The 23,011-nt window shown below is 36.8% G+C and overlaps 2 protein-coding genes and 1 non-coding gene across 6 annotated transcripts; all 3 read left to right on the forward strand.

Moving 5' to 3' along the window:
• Positions 1 to 677: 677 nt before the first annotated feature.
• Positions 678 to 19,134, forward strand: cul5a (cullin 5a). The gene is made up of 19 exons (XM_077208812.1): positions 678 to 796; positions 5,335 to 5,444; positions 5,544 to 5,643; positions 5,723 to 5,899; positions 8,665 to 8,806; positions 8,914 to 9,059; positions 9,217 to 9,297; positions 9,468 to 9,561; positions 11,055 to 11,185; positions 11,299 to 11,406; positions 11,674 to 11,738; positions 12,817 to 12,949; positions 13,031 to 13,162; positions 13,255 to 13,378; positions 13,906 to 14,081; positions 14,184 to 14,345; positions 15,162 to 15,280; positions 15,384 to 15,507; positions 15,623 to 19,134. Exons 1-19 carry the CDS (start codon positions 770 to 772, stop codon positions 15,815 to 15,817), a joined length of 2,346 nt encoding a protein of 781 aa, XP_077064927.1. The 5' UTR covers positions 678 to 769; the 3' UTR covers positions 15,818 to 19,134.
• Positions 19,135 to 20,145: 1,011 nt separating this feature from the next.
• mrpl28 (mitochondrial ribosomal protein L28) lies at positions 20,146 to 22,935 on the forward strand. Of its 4 annotated transcripts, none has more exons than XM_077208813.1 (6): positions 20,146 to 20,733; positions 20,988 to 21,321; positions 21,457 to 21,609; positions 22,271 to 22,405; positions 22,505 to 22,594; positions 22,684 to 22,935. In XM_077208813.1, exons 2-6 carry the CDS (start codon positions 21,034 to 21,036, stop codon positions 22,777 to 22,779), a joined length of 762 nt encoding a protein of 253 aa, XP_077064928.1. In that variant the 5' UTR covers positions 20,146 to 20,733; positions 20,988 to 21,033; the 3' UTR covers positions 22,780 to 22,935. The 4 variants fall into 4 exon arrangements, with proteins under 4 accessions (XP_077064928.1, XP_077064930.1, XP_077064929.1 ...); XM_077208815.1 differs by having other exon boundaries at positions 20,609 to 20,733; positions 22,508 to 22,594; XM_077208814.1 differs by having other exon boundaries at positions 20,616 to 20,733; positions 21,019 to 21,321.
• trnastop-uca (transfer RNA opal suppressor (anticodon UCA)) lies at positions 20,327 to 20,413 on the forward strand. Its single transcript has one exon. It is a non-coding gene; the product is annotated as a tRNA-Sec (tRNA).
• Positions 22,936 to 23,011: the final 76 nt, after the last annotated feature.

Here is a 23,011-nt window from a genome sequence, read left to right on the forward strand (position 1 = left end):
ATTTTTCGTTTTTTAAACTGAACAGAAAAACTAATAAACGAGCTGGTTTTCATTTCTCTTTATTCTATTCCAAACAGGAAATCAAATGACCAAAAGATACTCGGACCTTGGTTATTTAGCTCAAGACACGGATTTATTATGTCTACATGTCAGGCAAACAATAAACTATGCTTCTTACCACAGGTCAAGAGCTGTCGTTCAAACCACACAACTTTGCGATGCTGCTTGCGAATGTTCGTTAGAACTATTTCTGGAAACACCGACTCGTTGAACTATGCTGATAACGACGGAACTTGCGACCAAAGTTGGCTAAGGATGCTTTTGCTAAACGCACGCATGAACGATTCGTTCAGGAATGAGCCGAGAACCGATGAGTGAGCTGATATTTGGGATATTTAATAGATTAAATGCCACAAATACGATGTCATGAAAATATGTTTGGGCATTATTGACGTATATGAAACAAAAGTTTACTAAAATGTTTTAATAAATGACATTTATTAATGCAAAATTATTAAATATTTGATATATTCCGTTTTTTGTAATATTTGAATATAACGTTAGATTCTAAAAATACATCATTATAAGTTATCATGAGATTAATTATATCTGCATGACATAAAAGAAGCACTGAATCGATTTTGAACATGTTCTTTTAAACGAATGGTTCGAAAGAATCCATTTGCAGAAATGAACCGAAGATCCCATCGCTAGTTCTAATACAGAACCAATTCTCGCGAGATCGGACGAGGGGATAAGTTAAGGAAACATGGCGACGATGTCTCATTTGTTAAAGGTAAGAGGCACTTTAGCTCTTTGACTCCAAATTCTCCAGAAACAGTCAAAAAACCGTGTATACGCCTATAACCTTCAAATGACTATGTTGTACCATTGACGTGCTCGGACTCTTACATGCATGTCCAGTGAGTTTACAAGACTGTCTTACAAGCCTGTGTTTAGCTAGCAGGCTGTGAGCTAGCTGAGATTAATGAAGCCAATAATCACAATAATGCTGGACTGCTTGCAGACTATTTAAAGTGAGTTTTCACGCCACTGTGCGTTGACCATCAGTATTATTTTCTTTATAATTTATATCATAAAGGGGCATTTACCTTATGACAGTTAGCACGCATGTTGCTAGCTTGGCAAATGATTAAATGACACAGTGTTGTGACTGAGCTAATGGAATGCCTATATGTGTTGATCATATCGAGTTGCATGTGCTAATCTTTTCTTGCCTTACATGTCATGTCATTAGGGTCAGATATTTTTAAGGAGTTAAAATATGTGAGGAAATAATTTAAGGAGTATTAATTAGAGAGAGTAGAGACATTACATTTGTATGGAGGATGTTTGTTTTAATGCAGTTAAGTGGTTGTGTGTCAAAACCTAGTGATCTGCGTACCTAGACAATATTTTGGGTGTCATATATGTGTTCAAACGCACCAGTGATATCCAAAATATCCAAACTATCAGGTTGATTTTAAAAACTGTTCAGCCTGTTGCTTGCTATCTATATTGGGTTGAAATTACATTTTAAGCATTTTTGAAATAAAATGACAGACTTCTTTTCTGGTTAAATAATTTCATAGCTAGCAATTTTTTTTATCCAAAATATGTACAATTAAATAATACTTTTACACTTGTTAGAATTGGGAGTTATGCATAATTTACCTTGATTTTTACTCTTTTTGTTTTCATCATGTCTCTTAATTACAAGCTCTTCACTGTCTCTTTGCTAAACAAGTACAATAATGTTTTAAAAATGTAAAACTTTAGTAGTTGCAGTATTGTTCATTTTGCTGGAAATTATTACACCATAATTTCTGCACACTGACACATTTAAAATTGTAGATTTATTTTAAAATGATCATGGTTTATTTATTGTTTTAAATATATTTAATGCACTTTCATAATGTAAGATTGAAAGTCTAAGTCTGGTGCAATGGTAACACAAAAGGTAGTTCACCAAAAAATGAAAGATCTGACATTAAAAGTACAATATGTAAGAATTTTGTAATAAATGAACCAAAAATCACTTGCACAGTGTGATATATTTCCTGCAGTTGTGTACTTACAATATCCCAAAAGTGTCCAAAGATTTTTTATTTCAGAGAAATTCCAATTTTAAATAATTGGTCGTCCCGGAAAAAAATTTCTCCTGTCATTGACGCAATATCCGCACTATCCTCGGTTTCCGCCATGGACAGTAAAAGAAATGGACACAGCGACCCCCTTGATTTCAACAGAGAAAACTGAAGCCCATTAGAAGCACTCACTTCCTGACGGCTGAGCGACTGCGCAGGCTCAAACTGAGCTTGACGACAGTCTGGCAGTTGTAAATCTTCTAGTAGCTGTGCCAAGACAAATCTGAATCACCTAATTCCTCAAAAACGTTGTTGAAATATTTTGTCCCGTTGCTTTTATGGACACACTATCTATGGGCTTCTCCCTTGACTTTATGCCCCCATGTCCCCCCGATTGCCTCATAGACAGTAAACGATTGCCTGCGAGCTTCTCCTCCTGTCTATTCGGTAATTTCTCTAAAGTGCGACAGAGAGTCGCGTGGTTATGATGCAATCGTTAGCCTATTTTTACAAAAACGGCTTCTACGGGGCCATAACGTAAGATACAAAGTAATGGAGCATTTTATACATTGTCGTGTTTCTTTAGAAATAAATAATGGACAAATAAAGTCTTTGGATGCCTCAGATGTAAAGTTATTTGCTTTCAAAGTGACGCCAAAATGAATGGGAGTCAATTGGTCTGCTACTATGGCGGCCCCCAGGAGGCTTCAGTTTCTGGCTGATGGATTACCTTCTTGGTTTCCGCTCGTACTGCCATAGACATTATGTAACCATGGCGACAGACGTGGACAACTGCGTAGTGGTAGCATTTAGCTGCACGCTGTTCTTGTTACGTTGAAACATTATGGACCATGGCAAGCAGACTTTGGGCCAAAAAAGGAGAACTAAAATGAGGATCAATAACGGTGTGGCGTTTTTGAGATGCCGAGAGCTCCACGTCCGCGACTAACTTGGACTTGACAAAGCTTCACGAGTCACGACTTAACAGAGACGCCGCTCTTGCACATACTTTAGTAGACAGGTGAGCAAATGTACATAAAACATATCAATGTTATACTGTAGCTCAACATGATAATGTTATAATATGATCAGTATGTTATTCTAATGTTGATCTAGCTTACTGCTAGTTTCATATAGCAAACGAACTAACACATAGAATAACATTTAACTTTCAACAAACATTTAAATGGTGTTTAGTGTGATAGTGTAACGTTAGACCAAGTGAAATAGCGCTGCGTTACCTCACAATTTTAATTCATCAAATAAACTGACCTGTGTGAGTAATCCAGCACTTGCGGGTTGTTCGGTAGAATTAAATGTCCTTATTCCTTTATATATGGTTAGGGTTAGGCTTATATACTGTTATTATTATATATTATTAGCAATCGCGACCTGCTTCATTCCACTGTAATGTTAAAAAACATGAATGTTTTCACTCATCCATAAACATTATTAGATCCATCAGCTTGACAGCAAGTCCCATCATTCAGCTTATCACTGCGTCATTAACCTACGCCTTTGTTATTGTAAGAGGTTAGCGACCCCTAGCGGCGAAAAAAATTACATATTTTATCTTTAATTTACAAAGCTACAAAAGAGGGGGGGGGGGCTAAATTAAATCTGTTAATCATATGAAGTGATCGAGTCTCTTCAGAAAATTTGGACTAACCACTCAATTCAAATGGATTAGTTTTTCCAATCTCTTTATGAACTTTTTGAAGCAACAAAGTGGTAGTCAATGGTGGGACACAAATCTATCAGATTTCATCCAAATATCTTACATTTACATTTACATTTATTCATTTAGCTGACGCTTTTATCCAAAGCGACTTACAATTGCTATATTTCAGAGGTCGCACGCCTCTGGAGCAACTAGGGGTTAAGTGTCTTGCTCAGGGACACATTGGTGTCTCACAATGGATTCGAACACGGGTCTCTCACACCAAAGGCATGTGTCTTATCCACTGTGTCTTATCCACTTATCCACTGCGATCTTCATTTGTGTTCTGAAGATGAACGAAAGTCTTACGGGTTTGAAACAACATGAGGTTGAGTAAATGACAGAATTCTCATTTTTTGGTGAACTATCCCTTTAAATCTATACATAAATATATTTGAAAAGTAGCAAATGGCATGTTGAAAAATGAGTAAAGAATCTTTCTTTGTGACCTTAATCTTACAAAAAACTGAAGTAATAAAAACATAGAAATACTACTAAAAATGTCAAAGAATTCAAAGAAATTTTCTATTTTAAAGGGTTAGTTAACCCAAAAATGAAAATTCTGTCAGTATTTACTCACCCTCATGTTGTTCCCACCCCGTAAGACCTTCGTTCATCTTCGGAACACGAATTAAGATATTTTTGATTTAATCTGAGAGCTGGATCACTCCTCCATACTCCTCCATAGGCTTCTTCAGGGATTGAACTTGCCAGCCCCGAAAAGTTATTAAAGACATCGTTAAAATAGTCCAAGTGACTACTGTGGCTCAATCTTAAGTTTATCAAACGATGAGAATACTTTTTGTGCGTAAAAAAAACTAAAATAACGACTTTATTTCAACTATTCATTTCCTTCTCTGTGGGCCTCGAGTCAGTTCACTAGTTTAACAGCGTATGATCTGTTGTTGTACGTGACACGCATCACCCACATGACCAGAGTCGGCCAATAGTGAGCCTACGTGTGACGTAGCTCTACGCTATTACACTAAGTTAACTGACTACAGGCCCATAGAGAAGGAAATGTATAGTTGAAATAAATTCGTTTTTTTTTTTTTTTTTCGCACAAAAAGTATTCTCGTTGCTTGATAAACTTAATATTGAGCCAATGTAGTCACTTGGACTATTTTAACGATGTCTTTAATAACTTTTAGAGGCCAGAAAGTTCAATCCCTGAAGAAGCCTATGGAGGAGTGATCCAGCTCTCAGATTAATCAAAAATATCTTAATTTGTGTTTCGAAGATGAACGAAGGTCTTACGGGGTTGGATCAACATGAGGGTGAGTAAATACTGACAGAATTTTCATTTTTGGGTGAACTATCCCTTTAATGTGTTTTTGAACAGCAGCAACAACAAAAATGAACACAAGACAAAACATAAAAGAAACAAACTTCTTGCCTTATTGTAAATGCTTTGAGAAGCACTGATTTTCTGGAAAAATTTAAACACAAAAGTCTTCCATGAGACTTGTACCACAACTTTATCACAACTGATGTGTGAGTTGATTAATGAAATCGCTTTTTGCTTAGAACAAGGGTTCCCTCCAGTTTGAGGACAAGTGGGATCTTATGCGCCCCATTGTCCTTAAGTTGCTTCGCCAAGAGTCTGTAACTAAGCAGCAGTGGTTCGATCTTTTCTCGTAAGACCTTATATTATGAATTCACATCTTTTTATATCCTACACATTAACTAAAGTCTGAGTGTTCAGTCTGTCTTTCTATTCTTCTAAATTTTAATAGAGATGTTCATGCAGTTTGTCTATGGGATGACAAAGGACCTGCAAAGATCCACCAGGCCCTCAAGGAGGACATCTTAGATTTTATTAAGCAAGCTCAAGCGGTAAGAGAGATCCAGGATTAAGTGACCTGTTAATGTTCTTCAGCAGAGTCATCTCTCATTCTTGAACATTGGTGTTTAGAGAGTGCTTAGTCACCAAGATGACACGGCGCTCCTCAAGGCTTACATCGTGGAGTGGAGGAAGTTCTTCACGCAGTGTGACATTCTGCCCAAACCGTTCTGCCAGCTGGAGATCACCCTGATGGGCAAACAGGGCAGCAACAAAAAGTCCAATGTGGAAGACAGCATTGTTAGGAAGGTCAGTGGGATAAAACGTTTTTTAGGGCTGGGTTGAAAATAACTCTTAAATCCCAAGAATCAGTCTTTTAGTCTATGCGGTTTCCAGATAACGTGTGAACAAATTCATTATACATTATTTTGTAGCTCGTGAACTAATCATCTCTTTCTCATTACTACTAGTTACAGCACTAAATAAACATGAATGAACGTCAGAAAGTATGTTGAAAGAAACAGTACAACTTACTGAAATATCATCCCCCAGTTTCACAGACTGAAATATATCATCCCCCAGTTTCACAGACAAGTCTTAAAGGGTTAGTTCACCCAAAAATGAAAATTATGTCATTAATGACTCACCCTCATGTCGTTCCAAAGCCTGTAAGACCTCCGTTCATCTTCGGAACACAGTTTAAGATATTTTAGATTCAGTCCGAGAGCTTTTTGTCCGTCCATTGAAAATCTATGTACGGTATACTGTCCTTGTCCAGAAAGGCAATAAAGACATCATCAAAGTAGTCCATGTGACCTCAGTGGGTTAGTTAGAATTTTTTGAAGCATCGAAAATACATTTTGTTCCAAAAATAACAAAAACGACGACTTTATTCAGCATTGTATTCTCTTCCTGTTCTGTTGTCAATCCGCGTTCATGAGTCCGCTGACGTAAGGCGAGCTGACGTGTGTCTGGTGCGCCCGAGCTTCGTTTACAGTCTGAGGGAGACGCACGCTGTAAACAAAACAATCTTTGCAAACATGTCTAAGGATTTCGACACAGGGGAAGACTTGCATTTTATTTTAACCAGACATATTTATTTGAACCCGAATACACGGACGCACCAGATAACACGTCAGCAGCGTCTTACGTCAGCAGCGTGACTGGCCTTGTGAACGCGGATTGACCACAGAACCGGAAGAGAATACAATGCTGAATAAAGTCATCGTTTTTGTTATTTTTCTAACAAAATGTATTTTCGATGTTTCAAAAAATTCTAACTAACCCACTGAGGTCACGTGGACTACTTTGATGATGTCTTTATTTCCTTTCTGGACAAGGACAGTATACCGTACATAGATTTTCAATGGAGGGACAGAAAACTCTCGGACTAAATCTAAAATATCTTAAACTGTGTTCCGAAGATGAACGGAGGTCTTATGGGCTTGGAACGACATGAGGGTGAGTCATTAATGACATAATTTTCATTTTTGGGTGAACTAACCCTTTAAGCCTTGTCCCAGACTGAAATGCATGTTTGAGCTCTTTTAAATGAAAGCAACTTTCACTAAAATATCTTAAAATATCTCAGGGCCATTGTTTTGTCATGAGATGCACACCAGTAATGTTTTTTCTAAGGAAAATAGTAAAAAAATCTTAAATGTCCTAATTGAATTAAGGCCTAATCCTGGGTTAATCTTACCCCTGTCTATGAAACCAGGCCCATGTCTCATGTAATCGCACAATCAATGTTTCAACCACGGAAAGACGATCAAAGTATTTTGATAAATACATGCCGTTAAACTTTATTTTAAGGTGTTCTTGTTACATTTAAGCACTGATTAATATCAATTAACTACATGTAGTTATTATAGAGTTAGGTTAGGATTAAGTTTGATTAAGGGTTAGTTGCATGCAGTTATGCATAATGTATAGTAACTACATGTAACATGTAACAAGGTGCTTTATATATCAGTGTGCTCTATATCAGTGGTTCCCAACCTTTTATGTCCCCCTTTTTCCCAAGAGAATATTTTAGGGCCCCCCTTCACATTTAATGATATTGTCGCTCTTATAAGCTTGGAACTAAACAACAGTATGTTTATTACTATAACCAGATGTTTATGCACAAATAATAGCGTATAATATTGAAAATACTATAACAAAAACATCAGTAGGCCGTTTGTAATTTACATTTGTAAAAAATTTAAGCCTAGGAGTAGCCTATTAATTGGCCCTATTTGAAATGCAATAACAAAAAAATAACAGCTATTACAAAATGACTGGTGTCTGGGACCTCAATACTTGCTTGTTATTTGTGAGGCTTAATCAAGTCAGTGTAAGGATTGCGTCATAATGTCTGTGACGAGTCGCGCAGGCACTGGGCTACACCGCTGCGGTACGACCCGAACCAGTGTAAAATAGTCCCAATATAAACACTTATTATAGGTGTACAATAGTGACTCAGGATAAGACAAAAACACGGTTTGGAAAATTCATGATGTACTCGCTCATATAAATGTAGTCAATTTTGAACAAAAAAAGTTACGGACTGCTGCTTTAATGCTCACTGTTCAACACTTTTAAAAATTTGATGTGACCCCCCCCAAAGAGCTCGCTGAGGCTCCCTTGTGGGCCGCGACCCCCCTGTTGGGAACTTATGCTATTACATATTCATTATATTTTACTTAACCTGTTCATCAATATTTAATGTATGTTTGAATAAATCTGTCATGTAAACAAGTTTTTATGACAGCCACAGTAGAAACATAATTGTCGTAAAATGGCCTTATGTGCAATTTCAAATGTCGGTGTACAAATCAGTTGTTAATTTTAGTCTTTATATTATAGTAACAACTGACAGAGATCCCTAAATAATTTACAGCAGTAGTTTACGTACTGTACCTGATATTTATCCAAATGCTTCAATATCGAATTGAATTGAGATCGGAACTCTATTGAATCACAAGCCGGTGAATCGAAATTTAATCGAATTGTGAAATTTGTGTCAATGCCCAGCACTATTGTTTACCTAGAATGGGATTCATTCTTTTGTTCTGCTTATGTTCTTGCAGTTGATGCTGGACACTTGGAACGAATCTATATTCTCCAACATCAAGAATAGATTGCAGGATAGTGCAATGAAGTTGGTCCATGCCGAGCGGCTGGGAGAGGCGTTTGACTCGCAGTTGGTCATCGGGGTCAGAGAGTCGTATGGTGAGATTTGCTGCAGTTCTTTTATTCGATTGAGTGACTTTTTTGATGAAAATTCAAAGAATTGGATGGCATTATTAGTTAGAAGTCTTTTATAATCTCTTTTCCAGTGAACCTGTGCTCCAATCCTGATGATAAACTGCAGATCTACAGGGATAACTTTGAGAAAGCCTACCTAGACTCCACTGAGAGGTTCTACAGGACCCAGGCACCGTCCTACCTGCAGCAAAATGGAGTACAAAACTACATGAAATATGTACGGCTTGCCAGTGATCAGATTTTAGACTTCGTATTCCATACTAATCGCGTTAGATAAAAACTGCACAACCAAGAGGAGAGTTATGGCTCCTGCTAACACTCATTTCTTCCTTACTTGTGTTTGCTGTCATGTATTCTCATATCTCTGTTCACAGGCTGACGCTAAGTTAAGGGAAGAGGAGAAACGTGCACTACGATATTTAGAGACACGACGTGAATGTAACTCTGTACAAGCAGTGAGTATATGATTGTCTTTTAAATAATGCATTAATAATTCATTCATTATAGGGCACAATATAGGGCATCATGCGTCAAAATATTTTTAAATGATTCAGAATTTGATCTTTAATTTAAAGTCATATAGCCAGGTATGTCAGTCTGAAATTGTGGATTGTTTCTTCCCCAGCTTATGGAATGTTGTGTGAATGCACTTGTGACGTCATTTAAAGAAACTATCTTGGCTGAATGTCCAGGCATGATCAAACGGAATGAGACTGACAGTGAGTATGGACTTGGAAATCTATATTTAAAGGGGCATTCAGCAACTCTAGCTATTTCTTCGCTGATTTTCACTTTTGTTGTTGCATGTTTTGTCAACGAGCTCAGCTACAGCTGTGAGGCGTATATTTCACAACAATGTTGTAAAAAAACTCACTTGCAGCACCCTTCTCCCCCTTTCTACCCTGCTCATGTGCATTTGTTATTATCGGAGCCGGCCAACTTTATCGTGTGGAGCTATGTCTACCGAGGTAGGAAATACATCATACACATTGAGGGCGGCGTGTGTGTTTATGTCGAATTGCCGTAAAGCAGTTTGTGTTTCTCGCTCGTTCTCCTTCTCACGAGACTTCCTATTTCCAACTTACCGGGACGTTAGTCCGCATGTTGCAAGGTTGGTTTTCCGCCTAGGAACGCTGGGGGGAGCGGGGAAAGTCACCGTTCTCACCAGAACAGGTTATTAAACCATCCAAATGATTTCTAAACGGTTTTATTAATTTGAAATAGTTGCCGAATGCCCCTTTAAAATGATCCCTTAGGGTTTTATATTAGCTACCATTGAAAATTTTGGGGTGATTTTTTTAATGTATATGAAAAAAGATTCGTATGCTCATCAAGGTTGCATTTGTTTGATTAAAAATGCAGTAAAAAAAACAGTAATATTTTGAAATATTATTACAATTTAAAATAACTGTTTTCTATTTGAATATGTTATAAAATGTGATTTATTCCTGTGATGCAAAGCTGAATATTCAGTATCATTACTCCGGTATTTAGTGTCACATGAGTCCTGATCCTTCAGAAATAATCCTAATATTCTGAATTGTTGCTCAAGAAACATTTCATCTTGTTATCAATGAGAAACAGCCGCTTAAAGGGTTCATCGGATGCCCATTTTCCACAAGTTGGTATGATTCTTTAGGGTCTTTGTGTAAAGTTTGAATGGTTGTGTAAAACAACACCCTTTTTACCTCCTCAAAAACAGCTCTGTTCACAGTGACCCGTTTCGGCGCATGTCTCTTTAAATGATAATGAGGAACTGCTCACAAATATGACATCATAATGCTCAGAAAATCCAAACGGCTTGATTATTGAGTGTTTAGGCTTTTTGAGGATTAAAAAAAAGTTTATTTTATTGTATGGTGGTTGTGCTCACACACTGCAAAGACACATTTATATGCAAACACCATATAAAAGTGAATTTTGCATCCGATGACCCCTTTAACATTTTTGTGGAAGTTTTTTTCAGGATTCTTTTAAGAATAGAAAATTTAAAAAAAATCTTTTGTAACATTATAAATATCTTTAAAATGCTTTTGATCAATTTAATGCATCCTTGCTGATTAAAAGTATGGATTCCTTTTAAAATAAAAATCTTACTGACCCTATGCTATTGAACAGCAGTGTATTTTCCATAAAGTTGATTTTTTTCTAAATAGCTATATAATATCTTTAAATATAAGCTTTTAAACCTTAGTGAACTCTTCATCCACAGAGCTGCACCTAATGTTCTCTCTCATGGATAAAGTTCCTAATGGGATTGAACCCATGCTGAAAGACCTTGAGGATCACATCATCAGTGCTGGACTGGCAGACATGGTGGCCGCTGCCGAGACCATCACAACAGTGAGAACAATATTCCAAGCTTTGAAATTCTGACCTTTGTTATGACAGATTCTCAACCATTAGCCCGCCACTATGCCATACTAGTGTTAACGTTCTTGTTTGTTTTTCCTCAGGACTCTGAGAAGTATGTGGAGCAGCTCCTGACTCTGTTCAATCGCTTTAGTAAATTAGTAAAGGAAGCTTTCCAGGATGATCCTCGGTTCCTGACAGCCAGAGATAAAGTGAGCACGCCGCCCCATCCGTATTCATTCTCACTGTCTTACAGTTGGTCTCAGTAAGTAGCCTGCATGACTAGATCACACCGCAGATGGTTACCAGAGATCTGTGATGACACAGGAGAACATTGGAAGGTTATACAACAATAATCCATTAGAAACACTGTTGATGTTACTGGAAAATGATTTGATTTATTTATTTTACATAAATAAATAGTTTGCCTTGCGTACATTTTTAATGACTTGTAACATATAGTTTTTAATTTCCCCCAGGCATACAAAGCAGTTGTAAATGATGCCACAATATTTAAGTTGGAGCTGCCATTAAAACAGAAGGGGTGAGTAACTGTTTATAGTGAGAAGCACAAAATAACCTTCTTTTAACTTCATAGTGGAGTGCTGCTAATGGACCCTTTCCACATTTACGAGGTTCTCCGAAAAAGGAAGTCATCATAGTTGGCTAATCTTCTGTAGCAGTGAACAGAAACTACAACAAATATATTTTTTGTGCTCCCCATTTTCTACAATAGCAAAAGAAAAAATCCATGTTAATGTTTATGCTTTCCAAACTAGGCGAAAATTTTAATTTAACAAAAATTTTAGGGCTATAAATGTACATTAATTTTAAAAAATGAAAAAATATACTTCTAGATTCACAGTCTGTGAAAAGGGTCCCTATGTATTTTAGCATTCTTCCATGTTTCAGAGTTGTATCAGCTTATATCAATCATGTTTGACACTTTAAAGGGTTAGTTCACCTAAAAATGAAAGGCCCGTAAGACTTTCGTTCATCTTCGAAAACACAAATTAAGATATTTTTATGAAATCTGAGAGATTTCATTGACAGCTACACAACTACCACTTTGACGCTTCAAAAAGTTCATAGAGATCATAAAAATAATCCATTTGAATTGAGCGGTTTAGTCAAAATATTCTGAAGAGACTCGATCACTTTATATGATGAATTCATTGAATTTAGGCTTTTATTCACATATAAACATTTATCAGCGAAAATAAACAGAAACTCTTGATGCGCAATAACTAACCTCATTGGTTCTTGCTGAAGCTCAAACGTGCTGTGTAACACGAGAATGAACCTCATTGGTTCTTGCATATCAAGCAAATATGCTTGAGCTTCCGTTTACCACAACTGATGTGTGAGTTGATGAGTTATATGGTAATTAATTATATTCATATGGATTAGTTTTACAATCTCTTTATTAAGGTTTTGAAGCATCAAAGTGGTAGTTGCCGTCAATGGAGGGACAGAAATCTCTCAGATTTCATTCAAATATCTTCATCTGTGTTTTGAAGATGAACGAAAGTCTTACGGGTTTGGAATGACATGAGGGTGAGTAAATGATAACAGAATTTAAATTTTTTGGTGAACTAACCCTTTAATTTTTCTAAATGCAGAGTGGGCCTCAAAACACAACCAGAGTCAAAGTGTCCGGAGCTTCTTGCCAACTATTGTGACATGCTGCTAAGAAAGACGCCCCTCAGCAAAAAACTGACATCAGAGGAGATTGAGCTCAAATTGAAGGAAGTGGTGAGGCTATTATAACATGTTACATGTTGTTGTTGTCCTCAAAAGTTTTGAAATGTAAATACTACTAATTCCTTTTTGTAGCTGCTTGTGCTAAAATACGTCCAGAATAAGGATGTATTCATGAGATACCACAAAGCCCACCTGACCAGGCGTCTGATCCTGGACATCTCAGCGGACAGTGAGATCGAGGAGAACATGGTCGAGTGGCTTAGGGTGAGAATAAAAGAGAAATGAGTGACTGAAACTCAATTTGAGTGTTTTGTATTTTAATGGCTCACTGTTTGCTCCGGTCTGGCATGCTTCAGGAAGTTGGGATGCCTGCTGACTATGTGAACAAGCTAGCTAGAATGTTCCAAGACATCAAAGTGTCCGAAGATCTTAACCAGGTTTTCAAGGAGGTGCACAAACACAACAAGCTGGCTTTACCAGGTGACTTACAAGCCAAGTTTCTCTCTCTCTCTCTCTCTCTCTCTCTCTCTCTCTCTCTATTTATATATATATATGCATTTACACTACCTTTGAAAAGTTTGGGGTCAGTAAGATTTTTCATCAAAGAATCCTGAAAAAATTTATCATGGTTTCCAAATTTTCCAAATATTAAGCAGCATTAACCATTTGAAAAAATGTTTCTTGAGCAGCAAATCAACATATTAGAATGATTTCTAAAAGGGTCATTTGACACTGAAGACTGGAATAATGATGCTGAAAATTCGAGAGGCTGCTCACTGAAGAGCCAGTGGGTGGAGCTTGACATCCAGCTCCTCCTCTCTGTATTTAGGGGTGTGGCTTTAAGGTCTAGCCACACCCTAACCCTACCCATAAACCTATCCCTAAACCAAATTTGGTCAAGCTCCACCATAGTGAACATTTGTGATAAATATTAGTGATGATGTGATGTGGCTTGTCATTTGGACAGTAGTTCCTAAGGTCTCTTTCTCTCCCCTTCTGTTACTCAGCGGACTCTGTGAACATAAAGATCTTGAATGCTGGAGCTTGGTCGCGTAGCTCAGAGAAAGTGTTTGTGTCTCTGCCCACCGAGCTGGAAGATCTCATCCCTGAGGTGGAGGACTTCTACAAGAAGAACCACAGTGGCCGCAAACTCCACTGGCACCACCTCATGTCTAACGGCATTGTAGGTGTATTTTATACACTTTATGTGTGTAATGCTTAGTAGTGATTTGCAACTGTAAATGCTTGCAACTTCTAGCTAATCAGTCTGTGTGCTCTCCGGTAGATCACTTTCAAGAATGAAGTAGGGCAGTACGACCTGGAGGTCACGACCTTCCAACTTGCTGTACTTTTTGCCTGGAACCAAAGACCACGCGAGAAGATCAGCTTTGAGAATCTGAAACTTGCCACTGAGCTGCCTGATGCCGAACTGAGACGAACTCTCTGGGTATTCTATTAATCAACATTAAATTAATAGAAGAAATATTTAAAAGCACTCTGGAAACTTTTGCATGATAATTGCACTTTTTGTGTTAAGATGTTTACTTAAAACAGAACATTGTCTGCATTAAAGATATAAAAAAAAGAACATGCACTGAAAAGTTGCAAAAGAAATCTGTTTTTGTTCATAGAGTGGAAAGCACTTTGAAATTACGCAAACTGGCAATAGAAAAGCTGAAAATGTCTTATCCACTTAAAACGCTATTGGCTTCTAGTATTTAAATAGTGATGGTTAAAGGAATATTATGTAATCTGAAAAAAAAGTTTTATTTTATTTTTATATTTTTGCTTTAGATTAGTTAATTATTGGAATATATTAACAATAATTTATTTATTTAAATACTTTCTATACTTCCCCGGCCCCCTGGTGTAGAACTACTGCTTTAAAATGGGTGCACTAATATTAAAATTCTGATCGATATGATTAAGCCTATAATCATCTCTCTGGTCGATAACTGATAAATAACCTATATTAAAATGTTATACTATTTTGTGTAAACAAATAAAAAATAAAAAACTAAGAACTAAAATCAGTCGTAATGTTACAAGTGAAAGTGAATTTAGATATCACAACATTATAATGTACTGTATAAAAGTGGACATTCATTGTGAAATTTTATTTCATTTATCAGTTTTTCAATTACTAGTGTTTTTAAACATGAATTGGAAATGTCGAATATCGATTGATTTTGAGAAGTTAAATTATCTTTGTTTATAGATGTTGTAACAACATTTACTTTTTTTACCCTCTCTTTTTGTTCAGTCTCTTGTTGCCTTCCCAAAGCTCAAACGCCAAGTGTTGTCATATGAACCGCCAGTGAGCTCTCCCAAAGACTTCACGGACAGCACATTGTTTTTCGTTAACCAGGAATTCTCCTTGATGTAAGGACATCTCATCTCCTGCTTTGGTTTTTACTCGCTCTTTCATTTACTTGAAATTAGAAATTGCCATTTTATTTCAGAAACAATTTTTGTTTTTCCTCAGAAAAAATTCCAAGGTTCAAAAGAGGGGGAAGATAAACCTAATCGGCCGATTGCAGCTGACGACGGAGCGAATGAGAGAAGAGGAGAACGAAGGCATCGTCCAGCTTAGAATATTAAGAACACAGGTACAAAAATGTAAAAAATCATTATTAGTGCTCTTTGTTCATTAACACTAGTCACTAAGCTCCAAGTGTACTTTGGGCTTAATTCAGTTGTTTTTTTTCTACCGCAACATTTCAGGAGGCCATCATTCAGATCATGAAGATGCGTAAGAAGATCACAAACGCTCAGCTGCAGACCGAGCTGGTGGAGATCCTCAAGAACATGTTCCTCCCTCAAAAGAAAATGATCAAGGAACAGATTGAGTGGCTCATTGAGCACAAGTACATCAAGAGAGACGAGACGGACATTAACACCTTCATCTACATGGCGTAGCGCGGAAACGACTCTGAAGATGATCTGTAACCGTTCCCAAGGACGACGTACCTGTCGAGGATCAGCAGCGGGGGGAGGGATGGTGATGTCTCAGATACTGCTTAGGCTGCTGGTCTGGTGGCCTAGTCATGAGCTTGTTTTAACGACAGACAGTCACACATCACATAAAAAATTTATTTAAAAAAAATCCCTGCCTTACCTTACAGTGAAGACACATGGGGATCAGGATAGGAGATTAAAAAATAGGAAAAAAGACAAAGGATTCTATTTTTGCCATTGGTAGTCAGTATGCATGGTGGGCGTTTGGCCTTTTGTATGTGTACATCTCCAGCAGCATGCGGTCAGTGTGAATGTCACATTCATCCGAGGACTTGCTTGTGTGTGCCGTGTTACGAGTGTTTTTTTTCTTCTCCTTCCCACATCCTCCGTCTGGACTCTGCCATGTCCCATCCTCACCCCACAGCCCGGGCCGAGAGCCGTCCCATCGTCGCCATTGCAAACACCTGGCCGTGAACACTGAGGACTTGGGATGGAGGTGGAGGGATGGATGACTAGCATTAGCACTTTTCACACACTCTGCCACAATATGTCAGCATGGATTTATTTGGATTGTCTTTCAAATCTTTGGGTTTCGTTTCCACTTTTTTCTTCATCAGAAGTCTGCAAACGTTGAATCATCTCTAACTACGAAAGATTTGATTGGCTAATTGCAGTGTAGATGACAAGTTACTCTTCAAAATGCCAGGAAATGCTGGCTTTCAGAGGTCACAAAGGGTCATGTTCCGCGGAGAAAATCTGGCGGTTTTGGTGTGTTTTTATTTGTTTTGCTGTAAATGCATTATCAGTGTGTACCAAGTGAGATGGTCAGTGTAATGTAGTTTCAGTTAACTTTTTTGTTTACGACTCAGAATTTTTCCGTTATCTGTCTCGAATAGTGACTGAGATGCTGGCTTAATTTTTCCAGGAGCCTGAGATGAGGTGGCTCCACTAAGGTCCCGTCACAGGCAACTCATTGAACCTGTTGAATTTGAGTCACAAATTAAATTTATTCTCATTGCCCTATTACAGCTGAGCACACACAAGCAGTAAAGCACAGTTACATGAGTCCGAGTAAAGCAAGCACTGCTCCAACCTCAGGTAAAGTAGGGCAGAGTTATTTTAGTATGTTGTGCTAACTTTAATTAGCGCCTCGCGGCTCTTGCTAAACACACATTGCCAAAGCAAAGCACAAGAGTGCTGATCTTAAAATCATTATAGTGATTGTTTTCCCTCTATTTTCGAGTTCCCTGAGAAAGCCTCATCACATTTAGTGGGAAACGCGATTCGTTAGTATCCTAATATGTGTCTCTGAACAAACGCTTGTGCAATTACTGATCAGCTGTTTATTATAATCAAATGAACTGTCTCATGATTAATAGTGTTTAAGTGCAAAAAAGTATTAATATGGATAACGTTATGATCCAGGCAGATTTCGTATATAGACAGTCTCTGGTCAGGCTAGGATGTAGTTTCTTCAGTGGGTTTCAAATGATGGTTGAATCAAACATCAATGTGTTCATCATATATCCACCATTCAGTGTGTTGTCTGGAAAAAAAATGACTAAACTACCATTTTCACTGGCCGATGCTATCAAGTTTCGATTTTAAATTCATCTAGACTCAAACTAAAGGGGCGAATGAGTTTCTGAGGAGGTCCCAAATGAAATCCACAGGGATATTTCTATAAGATTGCTGAAGAACAGCTGTCCATCTCTACTATAAGATTTCCTGTCAGTTATGTTAGTTTTTTCAGTTTTTAATACAGATCAGTCACTCATTTGTTTCCCTAGTGTTTGATTTCACGTGGTAACTCAAAATAGTGAAAAGGTTCCATTTGATTGTACTGCAAAAGCGTTGTTTATAAGATCCAGATATACAATGGCGTTTGAGAACATTGAGTTTGATTGTCCTCTTTATTTATTGATAACTTACGCATGTTTGAGAGGATGAGAGAGAGTGTGTGCGTGTGTGTGTGCGTGCGTGCGTGCGTGTACGCTTTGGAGCCTTTTACAACAGGGTGATGTTGTAATCCTGTTGCATTTATGCATTTTCATTTTTGGAGTTTAAAATTGATGTTTCTGCCAACTGTATGTTTTCCTCTATAAAATACTCTTGGTGAATACATATAATTTTAGTAGGACAATCACTATGGTTTTCATATTTATCGATCACAGTTGGCGTTTGTTGTGTGCTTGTGTTATTTCAGGAGCCCATTGTTTTTTTTTTTGTTTTTTTTTAATGACATCAAATGAAATGCAGTCCCAAAAGCTGAAATTTCAGTTCATTTAAGTGGAAGATGATGAAACTGAATAAAAATGTTGCGAATGACCTTACAAGGGAATGCTATATGAAATTATGAATTATACTTTATTGTTTGCAAATTGTTTTTTTTCTGATGCACATGGAATGTTCCAGTAACAAGAGTATGTGCACATCATTCAGTGATTTAATGCAATAAGTGAGCGTGAAACAAAACATTTTGGAATCTGTCGATGGAATTTTCTGTAATAAAGTTGCGTCCACATATAAACACTCACTACTAGGTTGATTATATTGGACTGAGATGGGGTGATAAATATATATATTTTTTCAACTTCATGGGCGGCACATCAATATTTTCGTCATTCTAATATGATAATGTGTACTTATTGTCCTTTTTGTCTCTCCACTATATCACATAGCAGGATGAGTGGTGTTTGTGTCTTATTTATCACTCTCCTGTTTTGAAGAGTGTCTTCCATTATTGTCACTGCATAAAAGTTTTGTTCATTACAAACAACGAATGATCTTTATCCGAACACTGACCAAAGTGTAAAGGTTTGTGTTTATTCTAAAAAGCATAGCCTCAGTCAGATCACTTTACTTTAGTCAGATGTGTCACTATTCTCAGCAAACTGATCAGTATTGGTTTGTATGACACATGAGGACAGTTCTGCAATTATTCCCGCATACACTTTCTGGTAAATAGTTCAGTAGAAAACTGAACACATAAGTTCCCTGTAGTGTGAGAGACTGCTGTTGCAACAAGCGAAATGTACATATGGTTCCAAGAAGGTGCACATGCACTGCCTATGACTGTCTGTTTTCAAGATTTCTTGCCTGAAGCCTTAAAAGCTTCAAGAATATTTGAAAATTATGAAGTGAATGTGTGCCATTGTACAGTGAAGATCTGGAACGGATGCTGTTCTTTAAGTGCGAGTGAACCACTTTCATGTACTAGATTTTTTTATGTTGCATAATTTATTTACTGGCAAAATAAAAAATATTGGTTGATTGAGGCTGATGTGAGTTGATTTGATGTTTTTTGGGTTTTTTTTATCTCTTGTTTACACAACACAGAACAAATAAAGGTCAATGCCATAAACCATGTGCAATAAAATGAAGGGTTTCTCTACCAATGAGAGTAGCCTATGTCATTATGAAAAATAACTGAAAATTGCATTAGTAATATTTTTATATTATATTTTTAATTTGAAATAACTGCTATTATAATATAATTTATGGTTAAATCATTTTTGGATATTTTAGATGATTTGTGAGTCTAATCATGGTCATCAAATAAATATGTAATATTTATATAATATGTAAAATATATTTATGTAATAAAAACGGGGAAAAATATATTTTAAAAAACTAAATGGTTGTGAATTAGATATTTATTTTGTATTAAACTGAATTACATGAGTGATAGTTGAAACTTTGAAACGGTTCTCTAAGCTGAATATCTATAGACCCCTTTTCAGTTGGTAAACATGGTGACGTTTTTCTGTGGGCGGAGCTTAGGTGGTTGCAGAACGATTTCCACATTTGTTTTAGGCTTGTTCGACTTGAACCAGCGTTGCACAGACCGATCGGTTGATGACATCAAAGTACCGCGAGAGCGATTAGAGAGCAGACGGCTCCTTATGCTTTTGAATCGCTCTCGCGGTACTTTGATGTCATCAACCGATCGGTCTGTGCAGCGCCAGTTCAAGTCGAACAAGCCTTTTGCCTCCAGCTAGCGCCGTGACGTAATTGTGACGTCGGCTCGAAATTAGTCTATTAATTGCCTTATTAAAAGATACTACATTGGCTTCATACGAAAAAATATTGTGTAAAACTTTTAATGCTTTTATTCTTTCTAGAAAAAAGAAATATACAACGAAATAGCAAGTATGCCTGATTTGGTTTCAAGTCCCAGGGAAGAATTATTAATAAAACAATAAAATTATGCAACAAAGACTGTGAAACTCCGCCCCGTGTTTGAACCAATAGCAAGTAAATAATTTGCATGTGGTCCAACACTGATTTTAATGTAGGATTTCAGTACATTTCACATTTCCATAAACTTCATACTGTGGGAAAGATTAATATGTCATAACCTAATGATGATACGCTATTCAATACAGTTTCATAAATTAAACTAACCATAGATGTAACACATAGCTTAACAGCGACCAATATATTGAATTAGATCGAACCTACTAGAATGCCCGGATGAACCTCGGTGGTCCGGGGTGCAGGCTTCAAACCTGTAGCTGCCTAGCGGCAGAGTGGTTCAATTCCACCTTTCGGGCGACTAGTCAGGAAATATATGGTAGTAGCATTCTAATTAAAACCAAAGTATGTAAGAAAATAGTGTGTAAGTTGCTATTTTGTTTTGGACTATCGCGAGAACGTAAGCTCTGTTAAACCCGGAAGTTCAGCCGTGAGAACATCCAATCCGCGCAGTAAACACTCCACTGAACCAATCGCAATTCTCACACTAGTATCTGTCATGGGAAATGACGTATGGTGCCCTTGGTTAGCTTTACAGCGTGTGCTGGACTAAGAGGCTAGCAGGGTAATACTGATCATGTAAAATTAAATTAAACATTCTCCGATTGCGTCATTCCCCGGTAAGAGTGATGAACTGTATACATTCTTTTTCTTTTATAGTTATTATTTTTGCATTTCAGCTTTTGTATAATAAAGCAAATATTTGTATCTTATAAGCTTTAGCTTGTCAGCTAGTTTACAGTTTTACTTTATATATACAAAATATGCACAAATCGAATATATGCAGTGTGTAACGTTAAATAATATATAATGTATGTATGTATATATGTATGTTTTTTTTTTTATTATGTATTTTTTTTTGTACATTGTCTAGTGCATGGACCTTCTCAACCCTTCTTTCTAAGGTTTTGTCCAACAAAATGCCTCTACACAAGTATCCACCAAAAATCTGGGAAGCCCTGAAGCTGCAGACGGGCATCTATTCCCGCTTACCCCAGCACTACCTGCGATCTATGCAGGACACCACCCCTGCTACTCCAGTGCACTGGAAGCCTCTGGGTGTCAAATACAGAGTCAATCCTAAATCTGGACACAGAGAGCGAGTCCAGGATGTGCCTATCCCAGTTTATTATCCGCCAGAATCACAGGATGGACTCTGGGGTGGAGAAGGCTGGATATCTGGCTTTAGATATGCCAAAGGTGACAAGGTAAAAGAGAACTACTGGAATAATGAATTTAAGTTGATGTGAATAGATACATAAATTAGCATGTTACTTGAAGACAGATGACTTACCTCATATTTTTATATGATATTTACTTGTGGATATGAATGATCACATCAGCTCTCTACAAGACTGCGCAAAACCTGGAAGCCCCAGTTGTTTAACAGAGAGCTGTACAGTGAGATCCTCGACCAAAAGTTCACTGTGGCTGTCACATTGCGCACACTGGACCTCATTGATGCCGCTTTTGGCTTCGACTTCTACATTCTGAAGGTGAGAATCCTCACAAGTCTGTGGCATTTAACGCGTTTTATTATTTTATAAAAATTATGATCAAATTATATAATAAAAATGTTATATTTAATGTTTAAAATAGTTTGATTTATTGAATATTTATTATGAAGTCCATATGTCATTTAGTATGTTTTTATTGTTTTACTAAATTATAATACATTTATGTAATATATGTTTATATAGTAATGTTTTAAAAAAATATTTTTGTTTATTCATTATTATGAAATTACAATAATTTTATATAATAATAATAATACATGTTTGTATTATATTTATTGTATAAAAGTTGTATTTATTGTTTATTTATTACTATATTAAAATGTGGCATTTAGTATGTATTATTATTTTACAAAATTATAATACTTTTATGTAATATATTACATTTAAAAATATATTTGTATATTTATTATTATATTACATTATTGTATAAAATATGTCATTTGCTAAACATAGAATATATTTTTTTATTGTATTAAATGTGAGCATTTTGTATGAAATGCACTAAGAATAAATGATGTTATTATGTAATGAATAGGTTATTCAGTAAAAGTTCAGATAGAAATCCATTTTCAATGATTTACACAAGAAAAGTTTAAAAGATAATTTGGTCTGAATCTTGTATGTATTTCTTTTAAATCAGACCCCAAAGCAAGATTTGAACTCCAAGTTTGGAATGGATCTAAAGCGTGCGATGCTGTTACGTCTGGCGCGGAAAGACACGGATCTGTTTCCCGATGATCCGTCTCGCAGGGAGAAAATCTACAACCGCTACAAGGTTAAATAAGTTGATTACAAGATGTATATTTGCAGCCTAGGGTGTTGATAATCAGCCTGTGTGTTTTCTTCCATTTGCCTTACTCACATTTCTTAAAAGCAGCAGTTTGAGATCGCAGAGGAAGAGGCTGAATGGGTGGGTTTGAGTCTGGAGGAAGCAGTTGAGAAACAGAGACTTCTGGAAAAGAAGGTAATGAAACGAACGGGAATGTGAAGGATGGGTTCGGCATGTCCGCTCACTGACATCTGATAAATCTTACTCCGTTTTTAATTACTTAGGATCCAGAGCCTCTTCACAAGAGTTTGGTGAAGCAGTTTGTGGAGGAGCTCACCATTAAGAAGCTCTCAGAGCCTCAGATAGTGGAGAAAAAATGATGACGGATCTCTTCTCTGCCATTCTCTATGTCTGTCATACAGTCTGAAGAATAAACAATAATGTATTTATTTTCTATTAACATCTCCAACAACCGTGTGCTTGTCTTCTGTAAATATGCCATTTATACTTAGTAATAAATTGATTTGCCAATCTGACTGGAATACCTTATTTTCTGGCTGTGTTTGGAACAGCATAACTGGAACAGCATATTTTTTTCAGTCTAGTTTCCTA

The sequence above is a fragment of the Siphateles boraxobius genome, unplaced genomic scaffold (assembly GCF_051911475.1).
Source record: "Siphateles boraxobius isolate OS27281-9 unplaced genomic scaffold, OSU_SipBor_1 6, whole genome shotgun sequence".
Lineage (NCBI taxonomy): Eukaryota > Metazoa > Chordata > Actinopteri > Cypriniformes > Leuciscidae > Siphateles > Siphateles boraxobius.

Coding starts and splice junctions, on each gene's coding strand:
- cul5a (XM_077208812.1), top strand. CDS start 770: ATGGCGACGATGTCTCATTTGTTAAAG. Junction 11,739..12,816: donor CTGCCATTAAAACAGAAGGG/GTGAGTAACTGT, acceptor TTCTAAATGCAG/AGTGGGCCTCAAAACACAAC. Junction 14,346..15,161: donor AACTGAGACGAACTCTCTGG/GTATTCTATTAA, acceptor CTTTTTGTTCAG/TCTCTTGTTGCCTTCCCAAA.
- mrpl28 (XM_077208813.1), top strand. CDS start 21,034: ATGCCTCTACACAAGTATCCACCAAAAATCTGGGAAGCCCTGAAGCTG. Junction 21,322..21,456: donor GATATGCCAAAGGTGACAAG/GTAAAAGAGAAC, acceptor TGATCACATCAG/CTCTCTACAAGACTGCGCAA. Junction 22,406..22,504: donor AAATCTACAACCGCTACAAG/GTTAAATAAGTT, acceptor ATTTCTTAAAAG/CAGCAGTTTGAGATCGCAGA.